This window comes from Bufo gargarizans, chromosome 9 (genome assembly GCF_014858855.1).
Source record: "Bufo gargarizans isolate SCDJY-AF-19 chromosome 9, ASM1485885v1, whole genome shotgun sequence".
In the NCBI taxonomy this organism is placed as follows: Eukaryota; Metazoa; Chordata; class Amphibia; order Anura; family Bufonidae; genus Bufo; species Bufo gargarizans.
Window position 1 is genome coordinate 18,234,143 of NC_058088.1, and position 27,908 is coordinate 18,262,050.

Genomic DNA, 27,908 nt, shown 5'->3' on the forward strand with positions numbered 1-27,908 from the left:
CCTCAGCAATAGCCAATCTGATCAAGCGGAGGAAAACCACCCTGGAGTCTGTCAACCCTATGCACAGACCTCCTGGAACCCCAAGAAGCCGAACGACTGCAAGAGTCGGAGATCTCCAAGTAAAAAACGGCCAGGCCCAAACAACGTCCAAATAGGTGAGGTGTTGAAGCGAAAGGCAACACCACCTTCAGAAGGAAGGAAGGAAGGAAGAAACGAGATGCAGAACAGCCCTGTCCTGGAAAAGACAGAAAGCTCGTAACAAAAAAAGGGGGCCATGCCGGCACCCGTCAGAGACACGACTGATACGGAACACAACCGTACAGGACAGAAGGATAGAGAGAACTCCTGTAACGGCTCCAAGGGCAAGATCGGAGCGCCGAGAGCTCAGGATATAGTCCCCAGGGCGGTACCGAAGGACAGTACAGAGGAACCAAAGAGCCACTCCGAGGAAGAAGGTCTTGGCAGGCCCAGAGGGCCGGGAACGCTGGAAGAGAGAGAACAGCGCCGACACTTGACACCTCAACTAAAAGACAGAACCATGGGGAAAGAACTTCAGAGTGGGGAATGCACAGCTTCCCACAGAACCCCAGACAAAAAACCCTAAGTCTTACGACAGATCCTGGACGAGACACAGCCAGGAGTGGACAGCAGTGAACCCGCTGGAGTCGCCTGGCAAGCAGGCGAAAACCCAATGAGAACAGGCGCAGACCAGTAACACGGGCAGAAGGGTCGACAAAACTAGCCCCGTCGGCCCTCGAACAACGTTGACCCGCATCCACCCGAATGGGGGAGCAGAAGGACAGATGGAAAGAACCCAAAGGATCCGCCAGATGCCAGGAGAAGGCAGGCTAAAGTCCATGCTGATGTAACCACGTTGTACAGCCCCTGTGTGGGATCAAAGGACAATCTGAACCGAAAAGGTAGTCCCCCCAAGTTATCGAGAAGGTAAGTCTACATCAGGACCATCGTCTTAGAACGGGCCACGCAATCTGCACCCAGCGGGAGGACAGAACGCGGTAGACTCGGTAAACAAGCACACAGCTAATACAGCCAGCGTGAACAAGGGAGACAGTACGAGGCCAAAAGGAACACCGGAACCATCCACAGGAACAACCATGCTCACCCCAGAGGGGAGGACAGTGAAAACACAGCCTCCGAAGTCTGGCGGGAAGCCACATCGGAGTGATCTGTATAGAGCGGGAGCCAAACAAAGCCGGCGAAAAGAGGCAGTCGAGACAGAGGCCGACATAACACCCTCCAACCGAAAGGAGGAGGAGTGGGCAACAGGGAAGCCATAGGACAGCTCAAAGGCAGAACCCGCTACACTGTGAGACGCCCGGTCCACCGCCTCGCAGAAGGCGAATACCTCGAAGAACCCAAGGCGGAGGTCCTCCGGACCTGGGTAATCCAGCACCCAAGAGAAGTTGGGTGACCGTCCCGAGAAGAGCAGCCCGAACCCGGTAGCAGATCAGACAGAAGCGTAGAGGCGCCAAGAGGAAGGACTCATACCACACTGCATCCGAAGAGGAGGAAATTGCGGCAGGCAAGGGAACCGCAGTCCTGCCAGCGCCAATGACGAATTCGAGAGGCGCCTCAGACAACAGCACTCTCGACCATGTGACCACTTGCGCAGGGAAGCAATGCTGCAGAAGGACGCAAAAGGCATGCATCTAGGACCCACGAACACTCCCTGGAATGAAAGGCCAACTAAATGAATGAGCACCACCCAGCTCGGTGCAGCAGAGAGAAATAGAGCCTGTCCGGTCAGGAGGACAGAATGAACTCCCTAGGGACGAGTGCAAGGCTGGCGGCAAGCATCGTCTCCCAAGAAACAAAGGTATGCCGCAGGAAGCAGGTGAGGCATACGAACGAGCAGCCCCGCAAGCAGCGAGAAGGCCAACCCACCTAGAAAAAAAGGGGGGCTCGTCCCAGAGCGCCACAGCATGTACGGAATCGCAAAGTGCAACCTGAAAGGGAGTTATGCACAAAACCAGTATAGCATGCGATGGAACGCAATCAGTCCACCCCGAAAGGGGGGAAATTGTACCTGGCCAACTGCAGTTGGCAAGAGTGCAAAGACCCGTCCCAAAAGGGAGTGATGCCTAAGGCCGAACCTACTTCAGAGAAGCAGGACATACCCTATAAACCAGCAGGAACGCAGGAGGTCCACCTAGTGAAAGGGGAACATGCACAGGGGCATCCTAGCATTAAAGGAGTGTGCAATAATACACCCAACACTGAACTCAGCGAGAGAGTAACTACTCTGCCAATGAATGGGGACATGTACAAGTCCAGCCCAGCCATATAAGGACAGCCGTGAATCCCATGAGCGTGCCAAATTCTGCCCTGAAGTGAGAGGTGGTCACGCACAAGGCCAGCACCGTATCCAATGGAAGTGCAAGCGTTCCACCCATGTTAGAGGGCCATTCTCATGGCCAGCAAAGTATCCGGTGAGAGTGTAGCACACCGCCCAGAAAAAAGGGGGTAAAGCACATGGCCAGCATCTCCTCCAGGGAGAGTGCGAGCACACCGCCATGCATGGGAGTCATACACATGGCCAGCAACGTACTGGCGAGAGACAAACACAGTCACTAAGAACGCGTGCATGTCGCCTGAGGAAGGAAGGCATGCCCCTGGCTGGCAGCGAATCCAGCAAGAGTGCGTACACCGCCTACGGAAGAGGGGTCATGCCTATGGCCGACAGCGGATCCAGCGAGAGAGCAAGCACCCTGCCATGTATGGGGTACATGCACGTGGCCAGCAACGTACCTGCGAGGAAACACCCAAAGACAGAGGGATGTATGTATGCTGCCTGAGGGAAGGAGGCATACCCAAGGCCGGCAGGGAATCCAATGAGAGTGCAGCATACCGCCTAAAAAATGGCCGGCAGCGCAACCAGTGAGAGTGCAGCACAATAACATAGTACATAAGTACATCATAGCACATCAGCGAGAGTGCAGCATAATAACATAGTACATCATAGCACATCCGCGAGAGTGCAGCATTCCGCCTATGGAAGGGGGTCGTGCACATAGCCAGTACCGTATCCGGTGAAAGTGCAGTATCCCGCCTAAAAAAGGGGGGCATGCACATGATCGGCAACAGATCCCGTGAGAGTGCTGCGTTCCGCCCAGGAAGGGGGTCACGCACATGGCCGGCAGCGAATCCAGTGAGTGCAGCGTTCCGCCCACGGAAGGGGGTCACGCACATGGCCGGCAGCAAATCCAGAGAGTGCAGCGTTCCGCTTATGGAAGGGGGTCGTGCACAAGGCCAGCACCGTATCCGGTGAAGGTGCAGCATTCCGCCTAAGAAGGGGGTCATGCACATGGCCAGCCAGGGAGAGTGCAGTAGCCCGCCTAGGAGGGGGGGGGGGATGCACATGGCAGGCACCATAACTGGAGAGATTATGAATGCTGCCTACAGAGGGCCGAATGCACTTGGCCAGCGCCGTATCCTGGAAGAGGCAAGAAAACCGCCTAAAAGGGGAAATGCCCTAGCAGCGACGCAGGCTGGGAGCGCAACACCATGCCGCCTGTGGAAAGAGGTCATGCAGACATGCAGCATTACTGATGAGGCTGCAGCGTCAAGCGCAGCCCAATAGAAAACAAGATCTATTATTTTTATGTTATTTCATTTTTTATTATTTTTTTTTAATTATTATTTAAACTCAGCCTCTGAGGCTAAAGGGGAGCCACCATATAGGGGCCCTGAGAGACAGAGAAAAAAAGGGGGGCCAACTATACAGACCCATTTTTGGGAGCCGGCCTGCACCCAAAGGGTTAACAGGGATCCGGCCTGGAGGGCGGCGTGCGATCCCCTGGGGGCGGAGGAACCTCCAGGCGGGAAAATTCGCGCCTGGAGAAGTTCCCGCCCCCTCCACCAGAGGCCGGAATATTGCGGCCTAGTAGGCCGCGAAGCCGGGGGCTAAATTGCGGCACCCGGCCCGTCATATCGCCGGGACCTGCGGCAGAACGGCGCTTCAAACCGGCCGCGGGAGCCCACCCCGCGGGCCGGTCGGGATTGCGGCCCAGCAGGCCGAAGCCTGGGACCAAAGTAGCGGAGCCCCGCCGACCGCCACCTGCTGGGGCATAGCCCAATGCCGGCCGCGGGAGCCCACCCCGCCGGCCAGAAGAGACAGGGGCCCGTAATGGCGGTTTGCCGGCGCGGGAGCCCACCCGGCCGGCCGGAAGAGACAGGGACCGGAATGGTGGCTCGCTGGCCGCGGGAGCCCACCCCGCCGGCCGGAAGTAAGGGGGCCTGGAATGGCGGACCGCCGCGGGAGCCGCGGAGCCTAAAACCTTTTGCGGCACCCGGCCGCACCGGATATATTAGTGCTGACCGGACCGGTGCCCGTGATGGGTCAGGGGCAGCAAGGCGCGGGCCCTCTGGCCCTGAAGCAGTGGCCGGTAAGAGGGAGGGGGACCCTGAGACCGGGTCTGTGAGAGTGGGAAGCCTGCCTAACCCCTACGTCAGGGGCAGCTAGGTGCAGCTCCCCAGGCATTCTTCTTGCAGGAAGAAGGGTGCCAATGTCCTATGGGAGCAGAATGTCGCCCTGTGCAGCCAGGGCCAGCCTAGGGCTAGCAGGGACAAAAGGGTCCAGAGGCCCTGTCAGTATGGGGGTCAGGCACGCAGGAGACCGGGGTGGGGTGAGGGGTGAGGGGGGGGACGTAGGGCTGGAGAAGCCAATCTCTCACCATAGCCGTCTTCACCCTCGGTCCGTTCCAGCAGGGTCGCCCCTTCAGCTACTGGCACCGTAGTGGCAGGACGCTGGAAGAGGGACTTGGCGTGCGGGCGACCCTTGTGCTGGCGGGATGTAGGGGAGCTGGGCTGCCCTGATCCACCTTGCCTTCTGTGGGGGAGGCAGCAGTGCGGATGACCGGCACTGGCGCAGCTCGACCCCGGGAGAAACAGAGAGGTCTAGTGCGTCTCTGTTGTCCCTGATGTTCTGGAACAAAAAGAAAAGAAAAAAGTAAAAATCAAAAATTAAAACAAGGAGAATCAGCCCTGCAGAGCAGAGAGTGTCTTGCCTCCTTGGACACTAAGCAAAAACTGGCAGTCTCTCTCTCCAGGCTGAGGGTATAGCTGTGGAGGAGGGGCTTAACAGTTTTCACTTAGTGTCACGCCTCCTATGGAGATGAGCTATACCCAAGGTCTTCTGTGTCCCCCAAGGAAACTGGGCGAGAAATCTCTATTACAAAGTATTGACCAAGATTTTAGCGCTCAGATTAAATAAAGTGATCACTTCCATAATACATGAGGACCAATCCGGCTTCATTCCGGGTCGGTCTACCTCCAGTAATATTAGAAGGGCCCACATTATCTCGCAACTTGGCTATGCAGCAAATAAACAGTGGGCCTTGGCCACGTTAGACACGGCCAAGGCGTTTGATTCCGTTGAGTGGCCATTTTTGTTGCAGGTCTTGGAAAGTTTTGGTCCGATTTTTATTAAGTGGATCCAGGTACTGTACCAAAGACCTACAGCTAATATCTTGATTAATGGCTCCCTGTCAGCTACCTTCCAACTACATTGTGGAACCAGACAGGGGTGCCCCTTATCACCCCTGTTATTCGCAGTGGCCATAGAAACACCTTGCCCTTAGGGTCCATCAGGATGTAATTTTCAAAGGTGTTGGGTAGGGAGGACAGATTGGGATTATACGCGGACGACCTAATATTATATATGGATGAGGTAGAGTGTCCTTACCAAGGGCGATTGAATTCATTGACCTCTTTGGCCATTATTCAGGTCTGCGAATTAATTTGCCCTCATGCCCTTGTGGTCCCCGAACTGGCCTTCCATGTATCATAACTTGCTGTTAGTGGATCACTTTAAGTACTTGGGTTTCATTATTTCCAAGGACCCCTCTTTATCCCATCAACTAAATATCACCCCCATTATATCTTATGCAACGGACAAGTTCAAGGCCTGGGTTTACCCTTCCTCTATCCATTATGGGTAGATTAAACCTGATCAAGATGGCCCTCTTGCCCAAAGCACTATATTTGCTGAAACATGCCTGCACCCCAATTCCGAGAGGTTTTTTTGACCGGTTGCATTCTATTATGGCAGCTTTTGTGTGGGGTAAAGAAAGGCCTTGACTACTTTACAGAGGAGTTGGCAGCTGTGGGGGGGCAGCTCTGCCTGACCTATTTTTGGGTTGCGATTCTTGTCCGCGTGGGTTTCTCAGTCTGCCCTTCCTAATTCTGAATTTTATTTGCAACACTATTTGCGGCTTTCCACCCTATGGCCTGTCCTAGAAAATCTTCAGTCAGTTTCCGGTCGAGTTTTACCGGCTCATAGACTGGCACATCAGGTATGGAAGGCCGCAAAACTTCAACAATATCATGACCTTCCTGATGCGGTTACACTATGGGACAATCCTATGTTTCCACATTTAGGGCAGTGCGAGGGGAGAACCGTTTGGGAAAATTACGGCATACTCACCCCGTACGGTAATGGAATCTTGTTTTCATTTACCCGGCTTCAAGAGCAGGCAGGAGTCCTAAAGTCCCATTTTTACAGATACTTGCAGTTGCGACATGCTTTACACGTGCAGTTTCACAATAACACAAGGGCTATTTCCAAATACCCGTTGATAGGTGTTCTTAAAACACCAGGTCCAAAAGGGCATGATTTCGGCCTTATATACTTTTCCAAACCCTTGCTAGCGGAGGCTAGATGTAGGGAACGGATACCTCATCTCACTGCTGAAGAATGGTCCGAGGCGTTGAATGCTCCAAAGGGAGTTTCGCCTTCCCTCAATAATAGACTAGTACAGCTCTTTATACTCCATAGGAGTTACTTAACCCCAACTAGACTGTATAAAATGGCCAGAATTGACCACACCAGATGCCACAGATGCGCTCAAGTCAATGCGGATTGTTGGCACCTACTGTGGGATTGCAGATTTATTCAGTCCTTTTGGAAGGCGGTCGTGGACACTCTGTCTACAATGATACCCGATATTTTGTCCTGCTGTCCTAAGGTATGTCTGCTAGGTGTGGTGGAGAACGATAATCGTACATTATATGTATGCACTTTTTTAAGGGAAACTTTGTTTCTTGCCAGGAAAGGCTATTGCGCTTCAGTGGATGGCGGATAGGCCACCCACACTGGGTCAATGGAAAGCACTAGTGATCCAAGTATTGCCCTTAGAAAAAATTATGTATGGCCATAGGAAATGTCCCCAAAAATTTGAGAAGATTTGGGATTCTTGGTGTTCTTTCCTATTAACAGGGACTACGTCACACATGCACACTGCCTAGTGAACACAACGGTGCATTTCCTGAGTCATGGTGTCGCTTAATACCGCATTTGTTTTCTCAGTCTTCATTCTTGGGATATGATGATGTCTCTGATATCTTATCTATGAACGCCGTTTATGGGAAAGTAAGATCTTAACAGTCCTGATAGCTTCCCCTCCTCGAATATTGTTCACACTTTTCTATATGTATACTGTGATGATATACTTTGTGACTATGTACCATTTCTTACTTGTTCGATTTTAATAAAAGGAGTTTAAAAATATATATATAATAATTGCGGGAAGCAAACAGCCATTTTGTGGATCTGTGGTTGTGTGCGCCGGCGGGGTGGAGGGAGGGGGGCACCAAGGAGTTAAAGAGTACCTATCATAGAAGAAATTCTAATATCTTCCTAGGCAGCCATGGATGTATAGCCGATGTCTGAACTGACGGAGATGTCACCCCTCTGCACGGTTTCTGTACATATAGGACTTTCTTCTCCTCGTCTGCTCTGCCTCCACTCTCACAGCATATGGAGAGAGAGAAGCTGCAGCTACTCCCCCGCCTCAGCCCGGGCTATGCTTTACGGAGGAGAACATTTACAGAATATTACCGTCTATGTGTTACTGATCTATGCAACGGCCGCATCTTCCTGCAGTCTTTTGTTTTACCACTGATTAGATATCTTATGTAATTATCTCAAAGAAGCTCTCCGGAAGGAGAAGAAAAAGTGAAGTGTTTATTGCTCCATGTCCGTGCAATGTATCAGCTCTGTCCTCACAATCATTTCTAAAGGCTTCAGCAACTGTTCTGAGGACAGAGCGGATACAGTGCACGGACATGGCGCAATACACACTTCACTACTGTTTATCTTATTTTGGAGAGATGCAACTTTTTTATTTTTTTTATTTAAAGGGCATCTGTCAGCAGTTTTGTACTTATGACACTGGCTGACCTGTTACACGTGCGCTTGGCAGCTAAAGGCATCTGTGTTGGTCCGATGGTCATTTGTACCCGCATTGCTGAGAAGAATGATGTTTTTAATATATGCAAATGAATCTCTAGGAGCAACGGGGGCGTTGCCGTTACACCTAGAGGCTCAGCTCTCTCTCCACTTCATCACACCTGGCCCTGTCTATCTATCTCATATCTATCTATGTTTCTCATCCTCACCATCATCATCTTGTGCAGATCGCTCATTTCGGGCACGTCGGATTTACACAGTATGATCACCGTTCCGGTGTTATCCAGCCCCCGTCGTCCGGCACGTCCAGCCATCTGTATGTATTCCCCTGTATGAGGAAACACAGGCTATTACTGCCCCACCAATGTCACCCAAAGAATACAATTCCGGAGCTTCTAACTTACCTGGAGTCAGGTCTCTGAAGTTGGTACCATCGTGTTTTCTGATTGAATCAAACACCACAGTACGAGCCGGCATGTTGACCCCCATAGCAAATGTCTCTGTGGCAAACAGGATCTGGGCAGCACAAACAAAAACCATTACCCCGCAAGAAAACTATGCAGGGAACCAAACCAGTGTCGTCTTATTCCTCCCGAAAATCAATGAAGAAATTTCCACCTGGGCATTTCCTTTTTCCATAGGGTATGTCCCTACCCTCTGACATTCTCCAATCAGCGCTGTGGGTGTCAGACTTTGAAGGGACGCACCGGATCGAAAAGGGAATAGTAACACTCAGTTGTCAATGTATTCAGACTTTTTTCATGGGGAATAATAGAAGGAAGGCACAACTCAGAGTTCTAAAAAAAAAGATGCTGCAGAATTGTTATTTTATGGGGATCACATGTATTTACTAAAATCAGACATGTCCGAAGAGCTCCCAAGAGGTTGGGCCAAGTTCTAAAGTTATCCCCTTTCCACAGAATAACCATCTGATCTGTGAGGGTCCGACTGGTAGGGTCCCGTTACCCAGAAATAATGGATTGTCAGGTCGTGCATAACCACTGTAGCCACAGTCCTCTCTATGGGAGATAGACAAGTGCTGTGCTCGGCTACGTCCAGCAGTCTCACAGAGAAAGAATGGAGGCGCTCCATTCATTCAGGGGAATGGGACCCCCGTCTTGTGATCTGTGTGGTCCCAGCAGTTGGACCCCCACCAATCAGTCCAGCTTGTGGCCGAGGGATAACTTTAGAATTTAGCACCACCCCTTTAAGACTGGCAATCCTCTCTATGACTGTCCCGATCAAAGCTTTGGATTTCGATTCGTTGTACCCACTGACCTTGACAAGTCCACGGCTGAACAACATCTCCACCACTTCCTTCAGGATGGGCAGGATCCCACTGTGATGGATCCCGATCCCTCTCTTCAAGAGGTCCAGCATATGTAAAACCTGCCAACATCACATATATTTACCTGCATCATCTCACCAGACATGCTGAGAGTTATAGTACTGCTGGACTGCAGATATATAACAGCAGGCATTCCTAGGCGATGCCTGCAGGGGACAAAACAAACCTGGGGAAGCTGCCGATCACCCCCACGCAGCCGACTCAGGCATTTGTTGTAGTAGGTCTGGATTTCGCTCTTTTCGGACGCTGTACACAAGTCCACGGTGGTCAGAGCTCCTGCATTCTGCTCACAGCGATTCCGGGAGAAAGTGAAGACCACAACAGGGAGACCGTCCTTCTGCCGCAGAGACTGGATGAGAGACAGCCAGGTGCCCTTATCCTGCAGGGACAGATGTAACCATCAGGACACAGCTATCATACTTCACGTGTCGCTACGTGACACCTCTAATGTCACTTACGTGTCCAGCTCCACCTCCATGTGGGTGTCTCGCCCCAAATGTCTGCGAATACTTTGAGGATCGCTCCTTCTTTGCTTCAACTGCAGCATAGTAGCTGAAGAGATAGAGGAGATTATAAGGCGACCTTCAGAGCACAGGAAAAAAAGAAATGCTGCCCTGTAGGCGCCTGCAGAGAATACAAGCGCCATTTATGGCAGCCTGTACTCAATGGATGTCACGGACGGTGTACAGAAAACAAGACAAAGCAACATGCATATATGACTCACTGGATCCAAAGCTAAGGAACCAAAAGGGAGACCCCTGCACAAGACCTAGCACTTTCCCTGGCTGCTCAGCCTATGCAAAGATCCCAAAGGAGGATGGTTGCATATCCACGTACCTCGACTATATAACCCCTGAGCACCCTACAATAGTGAGGGGACACGACCACCGGCTCCCTACACCAGACACGGAGGGAGTCAGGGTCACCTGGGATCCAGCAAACAGAAAATAACAGATAAATGTACAGCACTTAGCTTTGTAGCAGACTGGGAAACAAGATCAGCATGCACACACACTCCAGGAATTAGTATAAGCCGCCCAGTAATGCATTATGGGGCGGAATTTAAAGGGATGCAATCAGTCCAACTCCATGACAGCTGAGAGAGGCTAACGAGATGAGGAACTGAACAGCACAACAAAGAGAACTCAAGGAGGAGGTTCTGAAAGGCCTCTGTCAGAGCTTCCCAGCTGTCTGGTTGTGACAATGGATTGCTGTAAGTGACGGTCATAACATGATGACATCCGCTTTTGTCCCCTGCAGCATGCATGTTTTCACATACAATGGTGGCTGCTCTCTGTTCTCCTCACTGTGAAATCCATAAGAGGAGCAGCTCTCATGGCTCGTTCTCTTTTTTTTTTCCCCAAAATAAGCAATAATTAAATAAATAAATTAAAAAAGTAAAAAAACTTTTAAAAGGTGTCCATAGCCTTCAAAAAGTTTTTGGGCGGTTTAATACTGATGCCCTAACCTCAGGATGGGTCCAGCAGTATCTGATCGGCGGGGGTCCGACACCCAGAACCCCCTACGATCAAGAGCTTGAAGAGGTCACGGTGCTCCGGTGAGAGCCATGGACTCCTTGCAGCTTACCAAGAACAGCGCTGCCCATTGTATAGTTGTGACTGATGAATGTGATGTCGCTGGCCAAGGCAGAGGCCTCAGTGCTCACAAAGCACTGCCACCTCTTCAAACAGCTGATTGGTGGGGGGTGTCAGGAGGCAGACCCCACCAATCTGATAACCTATCATGAGGATAGGTCATCAATACTAATCTCAAAGTTTGGATCGGTGGGGGTGTGAGCTCTGAGACCACCACCTATCCCTAAACCAAAGAGAGGAAAACGCATATCTCATGCAGCAAGGAGAGAGAGAGTGCCATATGTGCACACTTCTCTGCACTCGTTCTAGAGATCGGTGGGGATCTCAGCGCTCAGACCTCACCTTTTGTTATGTCTCTATGACATATCAAAAGTTTTTTGAAAAGTTAGTGACTGTTTAAACTCCTGGACATTTCCTTTTATTCATGGCCTATCCTCAGGAAAGGTAATCAATTTCTGATCAGCGAGGGTCCGAATCCCTGCAACCTAACCGATCAGCTGAAGGAAATGAGCATTGTGAGCTTTTTCTAGTATTCCAAGCACAGCGCTGCACATTGTGTAGTGGCTGCGTCTGGTACTGCAGCTCAATCCCATTGACTTGCATTGGGATGAGCGGGAGGTCACAGACCGAGGATGAGACCACAGCTCTTGCATGAATGCCATGGCCCCTTCCAACAGCTGATCGCTGGGGGTGCTGGGAGTTTGATCCCACTGATCAGATATTCATGGCCTATAGAAGAAGTAGTGGACAACACGTTCCATAGCAGTAAACAAATTTGGAAATATTAGATTTTCTAATGCTTTTAAAGGGGTTGGCCCAATTCAGACATTGGTGGCTAGGATATGCCATCAACGTCACATAGGTACAGGTCCCACTCCTATCTACAGAATGGGGCTCCCTGAAGTGAATGCAGAGCAGTTGCACATTTGTGGCCACCCGCAGTTCTCTGCTATGGGACTTCGAGTGCGTTTGCTTGGCTATTTTTTTTAACTTCCACATGATGAATGGATGCGCTTCCACCTCCCCATTCACAGCTATGGGATGTAGTAGTATAAATGGAAGGCAGGTGCCACAAAGCATCCTTAGCAGGATCTTACCCCTTGGTCTGGAAGGTTCCAGTAGCGTCCAGTAGAAGGAAGAACTGATTCAGCGTTTTCTGACTGTTTCCCGTGTACAGGAAATGCTCTAACGGCACCGGCCTCTTCGTCGTACTGATGACGTAAAGCTTCTTCTTCTTAATTCTCCTGTAAGATAATATTACACAGAAGCAGTTAAAGGGGTCGTCTCACTCCAGCATATGGCATTTATCATGTAGATAAAGTTAGTACAAGGCACTTACTAATGTATTGTAATTGTCCATATTGTCTCCTTCGCTGGCTGGATTCATTTTTCCTACATCATTCACCGTGAGGGATAAATGTCATAGTCTACTGCTTTTGACATTTTTGGACAGGGCAATACCAATTACAGTTATTTTTTTATTATTATTATTCTTTTTCTTTTGTATATGACAAAAGGGAATGGGGGGGTGAGTTTTTAATATATATATATATATATATATATTTTTTTTTTTTTTTTATGTTTTTTCATAAATTTATTACATCCCCCTAGGGTACTGGGGGGGGGGGGACACCTGCACTCGTTTGAACACTTGTACTATGCACTGCATATTGTGAATTTACTATTATTCTAGATTTTAAAAAGCTTTCAGCTATTTTAGAGATACAGGGGTTAAAAATCAGTACCACTGCTCAGTCCTGTCAGCTGACGGCTCATGTGAAGCCTTATATTTGATTTCCTGACCTCGTAAAAACTCATTTAAGCCATATTGTTATCAGTTTGGTAACAGTTTAGCTATAATGAGGTCAGGAAACAGAAATAAGGCTTCACTTGAGCCATCAGCTGACGGAACTAAGAGGCAATACTCTACAAACAGACTGATCTTTAACCCCTTTATCTCAAAAACTGCTGAAAAGGTTTTCAAAAACCAATTGAATAAACAATTTTAGCCCAAAATGGGTAAACTGCAATCATAAATGAAATGCCCAGAAGGTGTCCATAGCCTTTAATGTATTATTAAGCTACTCTGGCTGCCATGAAAACCCTCGGCCTCACTGGAGACGGATTTGCTCAGTGAACTGAGAATGAGTCCTCAGTGTGGGATGCAAGGATGAGAAGAAGTGGCTGATAAGTGGAGAAAGAGGCTTTTTTTTTTTTGTCATAGGACATATATATTTTGCTATCTACGTCTACTCTTTAAAGTATTGTTTTAGTTTAGAAAGCAAATTTTCTAGGAAATGGCCAGAGCGGACAGTATCTCTCGCTCTGGATGTGCTTGCATTGCACGGATGGCCCACTGAATTCAATAAGAGTTGTGTAATGTTTCATTTGCCCTGCGGGGGAGCTGCAGGGGAACCAAACACTTGCTTCAGCTAGATCCCGGCAGCAGAACCAAATATTTCCGGAGAACCCTTCTACGTAAAGGGATTTTTAAAACAAACAACCCCTTTAAGTAGGTCATATGGGCAGATGAAGATAATTGGTTCTGTTTTGGCCACCATCTATAATTATACCGCCACAACAACTATACGTAAACTAGAGGGTGCAATTACTCACCCGATCCAATCTGCAAACTCCACGGTGTTGGGGACGGTGGCGCTCAGCAGAATGATATTCACATGCTCCGGCAGCATTATAAGGACCTCTTCCCATACAACGCCGCGCTGGGAGGAGGAGGGGCATAGAAGAAGGGTTAATAAGGTTGTGAGTGGAACCCACCTCAGTACGATTAAGATTATAAGCACTTACCTCAGCGTCATTAATATAATGAACCTCATCAAAGATGACCCATTCTAAGTCCCGGATCACGTCAGAGCCATTGTACAGCATTGACCTGGGAGGATGAACAGTAGAGGGTCAGGAGGAGACCGGCAGCAGGAAGGCTCGAGATGAAAAGTGTCATAGTACTTAATGTAGGTTCACCAATTTACATATAGAATTCACTTTGTAAATATAGCACACTGCATTACTTATCCTGCATTATACTCCAGAGCAGCATTTGCAATTCTGCAGGCTTCTGAGATGAAAGCTGAGACATAGATGAGAGATCTACCTTAAGATCTCTGTGGTCATGATAAGACATGATGCACTGGTATACAGCTGGACGTCGCCAGTGATCAGACCGACATCTCCAAAGGTGATCTTGAAATCTCGGAATTTCTGATTGGACAGAGCCTTGATGGGAGAGGTGTATATAGATCTAAGGAAGACGATAAACAAGCGCAGTCATGGCAGATGGTCCAGCTTCTGTTACACTGACAGACGGGGCAGTATAGTCACACAAGGATCAAGCCTAGATCCCACTCACCTGGTCATGTGCTTGAGAGATAAGGCTATAGCGTACTCAGCCACCACCGTCTTCCCTGCAGACGTGTGAGCGGCGATGAAGACCGAGGAACCGGCCTCCAGGCACTGCACGGCCTTCTTCTGAAAGGTGTCCAGCTCAAACGGATGCTGCAAGGAAAGTCACGCCGAACCATAAGAAAGATGGTCAAACTCTCTATACTGGTAAGTTCTGCAGCTTTCTTATTAATGACCGGCACACAGGGGGCGCCCTAATCACATCCTCCAACATACATAACGTCTATGGCCTACCTTGAAAGCGAGATCCGGGATGCGCTTGTAGAAATCATTCACTGGGGAGTGGCTGTCCAGGGGGACGGCCCACTGCTCCTGGGGCGCATTCGCTGGGGGTAAGGTTGGCAGAGGGGACGCCATGTTAGAGACAGTCTGAGAGAGAAATTAAGACTGGTAAAAACACAGGCAATAATCCTCATATCATCCATCGGTCGGTCCGCCTGCCTATCTGTCGGTCCGCCTGCCTATCTGTCGGTCCGCCTGCCTATCTGTCGGTCCGCCTGCCTATCTGTCGGTCCGCCTGCCTATCTGTCGGTCCGCCTGCCTATCTGTCGGTCCGCCTGCCTATCTGTCGGTCCGCCTGCCTATCTGTCGGTCCGCCTGCCTATCTGTCGGTCCGCCTGCCTATCTGTCGGTCCGCCTGCCTATCGATCTGTCAATCTACCTCTCTGCTGTGGTGCATTCTGTGAGATGTGGTGTCTACACCAGACTAAATACTTTTGGTTAAAAGGAGTATTCCAGCTAAAGAAAGTCATCCCCTATCCACAGGATATAGGATAACTGTCAAATCAGTCGGCGTCCTACCCCAGGGACCACGATCAATCATGAGAACCCCGTTCTTGTGATCAGTTGGGATCCCAGCGGTAGGACCCCCTCCAATCTGATAGTTCAGTTATAAAACTCAACTAAGCAGGATTCTGAGTGCAGCTCTGGAGTATGAGACATGGTGTAACTTGACACAATAAATTAAGTATTAAAGGGCATCTGTCAGCAGTTCTGTACCTCTGACACTGGCTGACCCGTTACATGTGCACTTGGCAGTTGAAGGCTGAAGGCATCTGTGTTGGTCCCATGGTCTTATGTGCCCGCATTGCTGAGAAATATGATGTTTTATTATATGAAAATGAGCCTCTAGGAGCCTGTCAAAGTGCAGAGGACGTGGCAGTTGCAGAGAGAGCAGAGCCTCTAGGTGTAATGGTAACGCCCCCGCTGCTCCTAGAAGACCATTTGCATATAATAAAAAGTAATTTTTCTCAGCAATGCGGGCACATATGAACATGGGACCAACACAGATGTCTTCAGCTGCCAAGTGCCCATGTAACAGGTCAGCCGGTGTCATAGGTACAAAACTGCTGACAGATCCCCTTTAAGGTTACTTTTCCAAATGTGCTGGAGGAAGTACAATAACCCACATATTAATATACAGTTACTACAGATTCACAGCCACTGTCCTTGGCGGCATGGAAGACTAGGGCATACGCCGACTGAAGTGGTGTTCAATGGAGGACTTTTCTGGACAGGTCTAGTCACGTGTCCCTCCATCACATGTCATATTGAGGAGCGGAGCCCAATGCAAACCATTGACCGGACCGGACTACACAAGGGGGTCAATAATGTGTGGCAAATCTGGTGATCATGGGGCAGACACTTCCCATCCGCCTCCCACGGTTACCTCCACTCCCAGGTCCTCCAGGCTGTTGCTCCTTGGGAGACTTTCAGTCTTTGTTCCCTTCTCCTTCTCTTTGGCTTTCACATCTTCTTCATCCTCACTCGAGTCTCCCAATGCGAAATCTTCCTGAGATCCCAGCAGGCTGGCAAAGGAGAAGATCCCTGGAGGCTGCGATCCGTCTGCAGGATTAAACTGCGTTATGTAAACTTGCTTGGGGAAATTTTAGATCTTTTATCTTAAAAAAGACAAAAAAAAATAAAAAAATGCCCCACACCTGTCCACAGGTCAGCTCTGGTATTACAGCTCAGTCCCATTCACTTCAATGTAGCAGAGCTCCAAAACCAGGTGCAACCTACGTATAGGTGTGGCGCTGTTTTTGGAATAAATGCACATTTCAATTATCTATCTTCTAGGTTAAGGTCAGGCCGACTCACTCACAGCAAAGCCACTATACGGAATCCCTTATTACCCCTCTCCATCCGATTCTGGGAAAGCTGGGTAAACACACCTACAGGAGCTGAGACCACAGCCATATTGTCTGTCACCCAGCTTTTCCAAAATCAGAAAAAGGCTGAAACTCAAGGTCTATCGATGGGCTCTATGTATGGGGGATGCGCGCACACAATGTATTGGAGAAGTGACGTTGGATACTTACTTGGCTGTTTGAAGTCCATTCCCTGTTTCCAAAAGGGGGGAGCAGTCAGCAGATCTGTCAGAAAGAGACAAATATTCAGCAATTTTCTCAAGAATTTTTCTCATTCAGCGACATCTCAAAAACGGAAACTACAGCTCCAAAGAGCATTTCTTTCTCTGGAGGACTCGACACGTCCATACATTACACGGACAGCCCTCTGATATCGGTGGGGGCCTTGGAATACTTATTTTCCACTGTGGTGACGCTGCAGAAAAGCTGAACACTTCTCTGCCAGATTCTCCTACAGATTACAACTCATGCGCCCATGCTTGCGGTCCGCAAAAGACGGATGATGTCCGTGTGCATTCCGTATTTTGTGCAACGGAACAGCCGGCCCCTAATAGAATAGTAGTATCCTTGTCCGTAATGCGGACAATAATAGGACAAGTTCTATTATTTTGCGGGACAGACATACGGAAACGGAATGCACACAGAGTAAGGGTCAATTCGCACATCCCTATGTGTTTTGCGGATCCGCAAAACACGGCTACCGGCAATGTGCGTTCCGTATTTTGCGGACGGCACATCACCGGCACTATAATAGAAAATGCCTGATCTTGTCCGCAATGGAGGACAATAATAGGACTGGAATTGCAGACCTGGAAGTGCAGATCCGCATTTCCGGATCCGGAAAGCACATAGTGTGGGCCCCATAGAAATGAATAGGTCCGCAATTCTGTTCCTGCAAAATGCGGAACAGAATTGTGGACGTATCAATGGAGCCTAACTGCCATTTTTTTTGCGGACCCATTGAAATTGGGTTCCGCGTACGGTCCACAAAAATAAAAGGAACGGCCGTGGAAAGAAAATACTCTCATGTGCATGAGCCCTATGGCTGTGTTTTCAATTCATTACCTATTCCAATGTCTCTGCTTTCTGTCAGTGAATATACACTTACTTGTTGACATCCAGAGGCTGGAAACCTGTGCAGATCTAATTCCTCTCACAGCTGAGAGTTTGCTACAATGGCATCCAGTCTCAACAATTCTCTGCGAGGTGAATACATCAGCAGCACAAATCTCTGTCCTTATCCTGGCGGTTTGCTGCAATGTGTCAGGGCAGGAATAACGTGAATGTCTGGGGTCCGGGGCGAACAGGGAATTGCTTGGACTGGACACCAACGTATCGAACCCTCAGCTGTGAAAACCATTAGGTCTGACTTTGAGGCCTCATTCACACGTGCTGCTGACAAAAATAGGCATTTCTATAATGGTCCGTCCGTTCTATTCCGCAAATTGCGGACCACAAAACACTGCACGTCGTGGGTCTGCAGCCTAAAGTACTGATTGTGGGGGCAGGGATTTTCCTGCAAGTCCTTTCAGTCATCTCCCTCTTCCCAGCAGGAAACGGCTGATACCAGGGAACAATAGCACGTACTGCACAGGAGAGAAAATATAAATTGTGTCTATTAGCTCCAAGGATCAGGTCACTTAGCGGGAACCAACACTGTACAAGCGCTCGTTCCTGATAACTGGCCGATGAAAGGGCGCCGCTGATCACTTACCAAATGCCAGGTGATCGCATTTGTCAATGCAGCACATAAAATCGTCATTTGCCGGCAAGGACCGCTCCGTGCAAACGTGGATGTGCTGCTGACAACATGCAGCGTAAATGAGGGCCAAACGATCACAATAACGATTGTCTGCTGCCCTTTCACTTTGTACCGGGCCAGAGAAAGGCACTATAAACGAGCGCCGATTGACCAGTATATCCTCAATTGGCACTCGTTTATTCCCTAGCACCAGCCCACGTGGAGGACCAGCAGGGATCCGCAACCTCCAGCATGCCTGCCGCTGTGAAACTACAATTCCCAACATGCACGTTTACTCTGCTGTTCCTGTAATTCCCATAAAAGTGAAAGGAGGATTCTGGGAGTTGTAGTTTCTGCCCTACAGCGTATGGTGAGGCCCTTACTGCCTGCCCCAACGTTCCTATAAACCTCTGGTGACTAGAAGTCAGTAGGAGGTTGGCACCTTTCTCGAAGTCCAGCGCTTCTTCTTCATCCCCGGCCGCCTTCATCTGTTCCAGCGTGGGTTCATCCATCCCCCCTGAGAAAGAGACACAAGGCGGAAAGAAAACAATGGGTAAAATGTAAAGAAGTGACAAGACAATTGGCGTCAGCATGTTCAGTTTTTAACAGCTTACCGGGCCAGAAGGGGAAGTTGGAGGTGCTGCCCTTGACGGACTGTGACGGAGGCCCCGGGGGTCGGCGGAGGGACAGCGAGTTCTGAGCAGAGAGGCCGCTGTGCCCAATGGTGACCTGAGCAGGGAGGAGAGAATAAGCCGGAATGTCAGCTCCACTGCATGCAGATGATCGCGCCGTACAAATAGTCGCTACTGCTCTGCTTGGCCTGCTCTGCTAGGCCTCCAAAGCTTTCCACACCCATAAGATCAAAACTGGGCGATATGGCCGTTTCTGGCCAACCACGACACTAGCGGCAGACTTCTGCTTGCAGAAAATCTATCAGTCGTAGTACGTGGCATGACCAGCCAATCATTCGCCGCTTTGCACAAGTTGTAGGGAGTCTGTTTTTTAAACCGACTGCCTGATCGGCCAGTTTAGTGGGTGATGTTGCCGGTGGGATCGTTTTTAGGAATGAAGTGAACCCATAGATCATTGATTATTTGCATTGTGGCAGCTTGAAGGGCTTGTATGTTCTTCCCTCTCTGGCCTCTGCTGTTCCGCTCAGGTCCCTGAATGTAAACTTCTGGTATGACGCTGCTGCAGCCAATCGCTGTGTACAGCAGTGACCTGCCCCCTGTGACCATTTGACAAGACGCAAGGGGAACAGCTATAGTAAAGTATTACTCAGTGCTACATAAGTACAAAAGTATATAAACGTCTATAGATTCAAATAAGTTGAAAATGACAAATAGTAGATAGCGGTAGCAAACAGATAACAGACAAATAAACACACCGTCCATAGTTACATCATAAACTCCTGGAATGATGGTGACATAAACAATACCCCGAGTCTAAAGTATCTCATATAGCATAATAAAGTGCATAGTGCGAGGCATGAGAACCATACTAGTACATAAAGATCAGGAAACTAACAGAATGACACAGCGAGCCCCCTGGGGGTATATGATCACACTGGTCGGTATTTACTCTCATGTTACTTGATACTGGATGATTGGCTCGCTGTGTCATTGTGTTATTTTGCTGATCTTTATGTACTAGTATGGTTCTCATGCCTCGCACTATGCACTTTATTATGCTATAGGAGATACTTTAGACTCGGGGTATTGTTTATGTCACCATCATTCCAGGAGTTTATGATGTAACTATAGACGGTGTGTTTTGTCTGTATCTGTTTGCTACCGCTATCTACTATTTATCATTATAAACTTATTTGAATCAATAAGCGTTTATATACTTTTGTACTTATGTAGCACTGCATAATATTTACTATAGGTGTTGCTATTGGCATTTCGCCTACGTAGTGCATGAATATTAGGGAGCCCTATTGTTTATTGGGGTTAAGATGCAAGGGGAGCAGGAGCAGTGGAACCAAACCAGGAGTTTATACCGAGGGACCCGAGCAGAGCAGCAGGGTGGGGTGCACAACCCCTTTAAAAGTATTGTCCAGGATTTTACAAGTGATGGCCAACCCGCAGGTGAGCCCATCACTATCTGATTGGTGGGGGTCCGACACCCCGTACCCATGCCAATCTGCTGTTCTACAGTAGCTCTGGTGCCGGGACTGCACAGCTCCTCCCAATGCGTAGTGGATGGAGACGGTGACTGCAGTGCTGTTCCTATTAACTTCAATTTGGATGGGGCTGTTTGGTTCAGGCATCAGAGCTACGGTGCAGCTGACCGGCGGAGTGCAGGGGGTCAGAGACCCACCAATCAGATAGGGATGGCCTATCCTGAGGGTAGGCCACCACGTGTCAAATGCTGGACAACCCCTTTAAGGAGTGAATCCTTTCAAGGTGGTATTGTCGTAAAAGTGTTTCCTAAGCAGCCTTCCAGACAGTTCACCATGACTTAGAAGTGATGCGATGCCTGGTGGACGAGCCTAGTACAGTACCTCACTGATCCCCCGCAGTTCTCCAGTCGCTGCATTTCGTTCCATGCTGAGCTCCGTCTGCGGGGCACTGATATCCATATGATAAAGGGATCCGACATCCTTACTTCGAGGAAAAGACCTGAGAAAATAATAGGATATGAACACAGGGTATAGTCCCGCACTGATCTGAGTCAATAGGAAACATACAGCGCCACCTAGTGGAAGAGGCAATCACTGGAATCATGAGAATTACCATAATTTTCGCTTTATAATACACACTTTTTTTTTTTTTTCCCCCCAAAAGCAAATACTAGTGAGCGCTTCCATTACAGAAGCGCTCACTAGTATGAATTAGGTACCGGGAGATGGGAGCGCTTGTAGCACTCACCCTCCCCTGTCTTCCTTGCTGGGGCCGGCGCTTCACTAACCTGACCACGTACAGCGACAGGACGTAGTGCGCGCAGGTGACAGAGCAGCGCAGGCCGGGAAGACAGGGGAGCGCAACTTCTGCCAGAGGTGAAGGACAGGTAAGAGGAGGTTTTTTATTTTAATCTGATCTGAGGTCTGATGGGGGTCTAACATTGAAGGCTGATCTGAGGTCTAATGGGGGTCTGACATGGAGGGCTGATCTGATGTCCTGATATTTATGGGGGTCTGATCTGAGGATCTGATATGAGGTCTGATGAAAAATATATTTATTTTTATTTTCTGCCTCTTAAACCTAGGGTGCGTCTTATAGAGTGGAAAATACGATACATCGACCATACACATTCAATAGAGGCAGTCTAATCAATTCTAGACGTTGCGATCACTCACCTCTGGCTTCTGTCAAAGTCATGGATAGAAAGCCATTGTGGGTCAACCAGATAGTTCTCAACGACTTCGAAAGACAGATCCACCTCATATGGGGGTAAACCATGAGGGACCTGGAACAAAGTGCAACCTTTATTATCATTTCTACAACTCTCTAGTACATTTTTGCTTCAAATCCTTGCTATTTTCAAGATCTCTGCTTGTTGTCAGTGGAGTGGCGGCATTCTGTAGACCAGTGGAGGCTGAGATTCCAGGCTGTCACAGAGAAATTTTAAGACTGGATACAATGGCAACAAACCCTCTGCTGTGGGGAGGATCAAGTCTGTACAGGTTTTCAGGGGGTAAAAGGGAACAAACACTCTGTTACATCAGGAGAGCAAGTGCCGTGGTTGTGTGTCATGAACTGTGCAGAAATCCTATCATCTCTTCCCCTCTGCAGAATGAGGGCTGTAACTGTGTCCACCATCCCCTGCGGAGACTCTGCCCGGCAACAACAGATTAACAGCTGTACTTAAAGGGAACCTGTCACCAGTTTTTTGGTGTCCTAACTAAGGGCAACATAAATAAGTGACTGATTCTCTTAGCAAAATGCTGGGTCACTTTCTTTAATTGACCCAGTCAATCTGCCAACATCTTGTATTGAACAGCTCCAGCTGAATATTCATGAGCTCCTGACTCTCCCCGCCCACCTGCTGCTGAATGACAGTTATTTTCCATATGAATCAGCAGCAGGTGGGCAGGGGAGTGATTATAGCTCTGAATTAAATATACGCTGGACTCACTGACATCACGCTGGACTCGAATCAGCTCATTAGCATGCGGCATGTGGCATCTTTGTGTGTATATTATGAGGAAACCATCTGTCACACCAGTAAGTGAATACATCTAAGGCACTTTTTAGTAGTTAATGATTGTATATAATTAGTTAGATTATAATCAAATATCCACATGACAGGTTCCCTTTAAGGTTGTTTACCTGTAAAGCCTTATAAGGGCAGTGGAATGTGATAATGTCATGTGACCTGCATGAGAGAGGGGGGATTCGAAACTGTTGTTATCCCTCACATCTTAGGGAGGGGGATATGAAAACTGTTGTTTTACCTCAATAAATCAGTTTCACATGAAGCAGAGGTGTGCGGTGTCTTCTCTGAGGAAAAGGGGACATTAGGATCGCATGGTTCTGGATGTCCGAACGGCATGATCTTGTGACAGTACAGAGCCACTCATTTGGGTTTTAAGGGCCCTGTTACACACTCCCATTCACAAAAAGCAAGCCGAGATCTTGAAAGCAGCAGGAGAGATTTTCCCATTTTTCATTCCCTGCCCTCCCGGAGCCGTAACTTTTTTATTTTTCCATTCACATAGCCATATGAAGGCTTGTTTTTTTTCCGTGCACCAATTAATATTGCATCCAAATGGGAAGGAATTGTAAAAAAAACGCAATTGCGCCATAGTTTCAGAGTTTTATGGTTTTTTACGGCATTTTCTATAACATAAAACTGACCTGTGCTCTTCATTCCCGGGTCAGTACGATTACGGTGATACCACATCTATATAGTAATGTGGGGGCTCATTTTTTGGTGGGGCAATCTCTAGTTTTTATTAACCTTGGGAGAGCCTCATCGGAGGCCATACATTTTAAGCAAGTACAGCGGAAAGGGATTCATAGGCAATATGAGTATGTACGTGAAAAAAAACGGGTTGGGACACAGCACACAGGACCTGTGGTTTGCTCATAACTAGTTGGCGAGTATTGCTTTTTGATCATTTTTGGGGAAGTAAAGCAACAAAAAAAAAAAAAAATGCAAAATTGGTCATTTAGATTTTTCATACAGCGTTCGCCATACAGGGCAAATACGTTCACATTTTAATAGTGTGGGCGTTTTGGGATGCAGCAATGCGCATGATCTGAATTTTTTTATTTTATAGGTTTTTTTTCTATTATGAGGAAAGGGACAATTTTAATTATTTTTATTTTAAAACTTTCTTTTTTTCTTTTTTAAGCCCCAACAACCCCCTCCCCCCAGGGGGCTTGAATATGAGATCTTCAGATCACTTCTCCCTTAGGGCTCTTTCACACTTGCGTTGTCCGGATCCGGCGTGTACTCCATTTGCCAGAAGTGCCCGCCGGATCCGGAAAAACGCAAGTGAACTGAAAGCATTTGAAGACGGATCCATCTTCAAAATGCGTTCAGTGTTACTATGGCAGCCAGGACGCTATTAAAGTCCTGGTTGCCATAGTAGTAGTGGGGAGAGGGGGAGCAGTATACTTACCGCCCGTGCGGCTCCCGGGGCGCTTCAGAATGACGTCAGAGTGATCCATGCGATCACTTCATCCATGCGCGTGGGGCGCCCTGACATCACTCTGGAGCGCCCCGGGAGCCGTACGGACGGTAAGTATACTGCTCCCCCGCTCCCCACTACACTTTACCATGGCAAACAGGACTTTAGCGTCCCGGCAGCCATGGTAACCATTCAGAAAAAGCTAAACATCGGATCCGGCAATGCGCCGAAACGACGTTTAGCTTAAGGCCGGATCCGGATCAATGCCTTTCAATGGGCATTAATTCCGGATCCGGCCTTGCGGCAAGTGTTCAGGATTTTTGGCCGGAGCAAAAAGCGCAGCATGCTGCAGTATTTTCTCCGGCCAAAAAACGTTCCGTTCCGGAACTGAAGACATCCTGATGCATCCTGAACGGATTTCTCTCCATTCAGAATGCATTGGGATAAAACTGATCAGGATTCTTCCGGCATAGAGCCCCGACGACGGAACTCTATTCCGGAACAGAACAACGCAAGTGTGAAAGAGCCCTTACACTGCAACGAATTAGCAGTGCAGTGCATGGCAGATTCGCTAGTTTATAATGGAGTGCTGCCACCTGCAGGCCTCCATGAGAACTACAGTTGTAATAGCATGGATTTCTTCAGGGAGACCCAGGCTATTAACACAAACGAACAGCTTCTCCAATCGCAGTGCGGGGAAGCCGTTCGGGACCTGGAAGCGCAGCGATCCTGGGAAAAGCTGCCTGAATTGCCTTGGTCACAACAACTGACCAAAACACCTGTGTAGGTTAAATGTCTGCCATAGGCATTATTGCCGATCGCAGACATTAGCCCCAGTTGTCTGTGAAACAGCAGACACCCAGCAGCTTTGTTGTCTGCTCCTCTCCAGGCGCCATCTTTAAAGAGATGTCATCAGCTGTTCTTATGTAGCGCATCTCGGGTCAAGGGATTATAAAACAGATAGGACAACTAATAGTGGACTGGTTATGGCTGCGTTGCTCCCATTAAAGGGAATGGTTACCAGTTCCATACACTACACCAGGGATCAGCAACCTCCGGCACTCCAGGTGTTGTGAAACTATATCTCCCAGCATACACATTTGCTTGGCTGTGATCTGAACTCCCAAAGAAGCGAAAGGAGCATGCTGGGAGTTGTAGTTTCACAACAGCTGGAGTGCCGAAGGTTGCTGATCTCTGCACTACACGGTGGACAGCTGTAGTAGGTCCGGCATTGGACAACCCCTACTTAAAGGGGTTATCCAATAGTAGAAGTACCCCCCCCCATAATGCCGGGGCCCCTCCCATAGATGATAATTACCTGCTCCCCGGCGTCCCGCCACAGCATCCCCCTGTTGCACTGATCAAAACATCCGGCGACGGGGGTAGCAGCCAATAGGAGGCTGCGATGGTGACCAGCCTCCATAGCATCGGGGTGACGCAAGGGAGGCTGGTCACCGTCGCGGCCTGCTATTGGTTGCTCCCCCCCTTCACCAGATGTTTTGATCAGTGCGACGAGGAGATGCAGCGGCGGCCGTGCAGGGATCCGGAGGGACACGGGTGTCGGGGACTGGGTAAATATCATCTATAGGAGGGGCCCCAGCATTATGGGCTGTACTTCTACTATTGGATAACCCCCTTAAAGGTCCTGTGCTTGAATAACGGACTTACCGTGGATAAAGGAACGGTGGAGCCTTTAGGGTTGGGGACGTCAGAGATCAGCTCCAATCTCCCAGCAATGCCAACTTCCAGTATAGAGAGTGGGAGATCCAGTGGATCCACAGAGGAGAGATCTGGAGATGAAAATGATATAATTGGTTCACTAGGGCAGTGTTTCTCAACCAGTGTGCCTCCAGCTGTTACAAAACTACAACTCCCAGCATGCCAGCACAGCCAAATGCTGTCCGGACATGCTGGGAGTTGTAGTTTTGCAACAGCTGGAGGCACGCTGGTTGGGAAACACTGCATTCGCAACTGCCAGAGCAACCAATCAGGTTCAAGCTCTCAGAAGTCCTACTGAATATGAAAGACACCATCTGATTGGTTGCACTCGTTTTATGCTTGTCACGATCTATCCCATCACAGACATTAAAGGGGTATTCCGCCTGTAACAAGCTATCCTCTATCTACAGGATAATAGGGGATCAGTGGGGGTCTGATACCTGGGAGAACCCACCAATCAAGAGGACGTGGATCCCACATTCCGAGGGGCCTCTGAAAAAAAGTATGGAGCAGCTGGCCGAGCATGCACATGCATCCATTTCTATGGGGCTGCAGGTGGCAGCTGAGAGCTTGTACTCTGCTATCTCCTATAGAGGGAAATAGAACCGGAATACCCCTTTAAATTAATTTAATAAAAATGGCTGACTGGTGAGGCTCCAACCTCTGAGACCTTCAACAATCCCCATGAGGGGGTCCCCAGTCTTATATGAAATGTTAACCACACGTGCGCTGCCACTGCTGAGGGTTTGCTACAGTCACATCCAGATTGAACCCCTTTTAAACTTTCCCAAAGAGGCAATGAAGAACGGTGCAAGAACTAAAAATCCCAGCAAACCCTCACAAGATGTATACCGTAGTTCTCCTTCTTTAATAAATTTAAAGGGGTTGTCCAGTATCAGGAGGAAACTGAACAACCCCCGGGCCCCGCCTTGAAATAAAGAACAGGTAAGTACGCCCCTCCCAGATCATGCGCTGCTCTCTGTTTCTCCCGGCTAGGCTCTAGTTACCTGGTGATGTCATGTCCACAACCCTTGACTGCTGCAGCCAGGTAAGTAGAGCCTGGCCGGGAGAACCGGAGCGTCGGCGCAGAATCTGTAAGGTAAGTACTTACCTGTTCTTTAATTCTCCTTCTGACCCTGGACAACCCCTTTAACAGACAGCATAGGTAGAAAGGGCAGGGTAAGATTTGCATCTGGAGACAGTCAGAGGTTTGCAAGGCATGCTGGTACTTGTAGTTCCACCTGGTCATCTAGATCATTAGGGGTGTTCCTACCTAGTTTACTCATTGTAGACGTCTGGAGCTCATACGACGCCAGGAGGGGGTCTTCATCGGAGATTTCGGAAATTCTGAGGGATTGAAACACAAAGTTTACTAAAAACTTTCAGAACTTTTCCATCTACAACTTGCTGACGGTTTCCCTAGAGTTATGGCGCCGTCTGTTACCATGGTAACAGGTGTCCCTCTGTCAGCAGCTTTTAGCTTCCCGCACGATGACTGAGCAAATTGTGAATTTAAAGGGGTGCTCCGGCCACAAACAGGGTAGGTAGTAAATAGGGGTGAGGGGCCAACACATGAAAGCTTCTTGTCACAAAGGGTCAGGGTCCTGAATTTTGGATTTCCTAAAATATACTGATCCTTGTTGCCACTGTGGATATATCTTATATGAGGGGAGATGCACAGAACAGATGTTCTATGGTGAAATGAAGGCAACACCACGGCCATGACCAGGCAGACAATGCAGAGTCAGGGTTAAAATAAGCGTTTGTTAGTTACCATTCACACGCAGGGAGTCTGCACTGTGCCAGTGTGTCACTGAGGAGGGGAATGCAACATGGGAGAGAGCCTGGATGCCGACGTCAGAGAATCGATGAAATTAAAAGCTTTAGAAAATGTCGCCGATAGACACCATTTTTAAGAAGTAAATTGCCAACAGAATGGTCAGGCCAATCAAAATGGCCGCCGCACAATAACACACACGACGCGCACATTTTTTCCTCTAGTTTCTGAACGTTCTCCGGCTGCAGTAGAAAAGCGCGATGGGCGGAGAGCGCGACGTAGAGACGCACATGATTGGCGGAAGTGAACTGCGACCTGCCTGCGGAACGTGCAGACTTTTCTAATGGTTGGCAGAACCTGAAAGCCAG

At 48.8% G+C, this 27,908-nt stretch overlaps 1 protein-coding gene across 1 annotated transcript in view; it reads right to left on the bottom strand.

Annotated features, from left to right (window-relative positions):
* SKIV2L (Ski2 like RNA helicase) overlaps window positions 1-27,621 on the bottom strand; it is a 41,861-nt gene extending 14,240 nt beyond the window's left edge. Inside the window, exons 1-20 of the mRNA XM_044305901.1 lie at window positions 27,538-27,621; window positions 27,037-27,110; window positions 25,713-25,834; window positions 21,765-21,874; window positions 20,970-21,087; window positions 19,078-19,192; window positions 18,906-18,980; window positions 16,894-16,947; window positions 16,242-16,417; window positions 14,807-14,941; window positions 14,520-14,665; window positions 14,265-14,411; window positions 13,961-14,045; window positions 13,769-13,875; window positions 12,250-12,396; window positions 10,016-10,109; window positions 9,724-9,936; window positions 9,488-9,598; window positions 8,614-8,725; window positions 8,419-8,537 (exon numbers count right to left, since the gene is read on the bottom strand). Of these exons, the coding sequence (XP_044161836.1) occupies window positions 8,419-8,537; window positions 8,614-8,725; window positions 9,488-9,598; window positions 9,724-9,936; window positions 10,016-10,109; window positions 12,250-12,396; window positions 13,769-13,875; window positions 13,961-14,045; window positions 14,265-14,411; window positions 14,520-14,665; window positions 14,807-14,941; window positions 16,242-16,417; window positions 16,894-16,947; window positions 18,906-18,980; window positions 19,078-19,192; window positions 20,970-21,087; window positions 21,765-21,874; window positions 25,713-25,834; window positions 27,037-27,049 (2,199 nt within the window). The 5' untranslated portion in view covers window positions 27,050-27,110; window positions 27,538-27,621. The remainder of the gene's footprint in view (window positions 1-8,418; window positions 8,538-8,613; window positions 8,726-9,487; window positions 9,599-9,723; window positions 9,937-10,015; window positions 10,110-12,249; window positions 12,397-13,768; window positions 13,876-13,960; window positions 14,046-14,264; window positions 14,412-14,519; window positions 14,666-14,806; window positions 14,942-16,241; window positions 16,418-16,893; window positions 16,948-18,905; window positions 18,981-19,077; window positions 19,193-20,969; window positions 21,088-21,764; window positions 21,875-25,712; window positions 25,835-27,036; window positions 27,111-27,537) is intronic.
* Window positions 27,622-27,908: the final 287 nt, after the last annotated feature.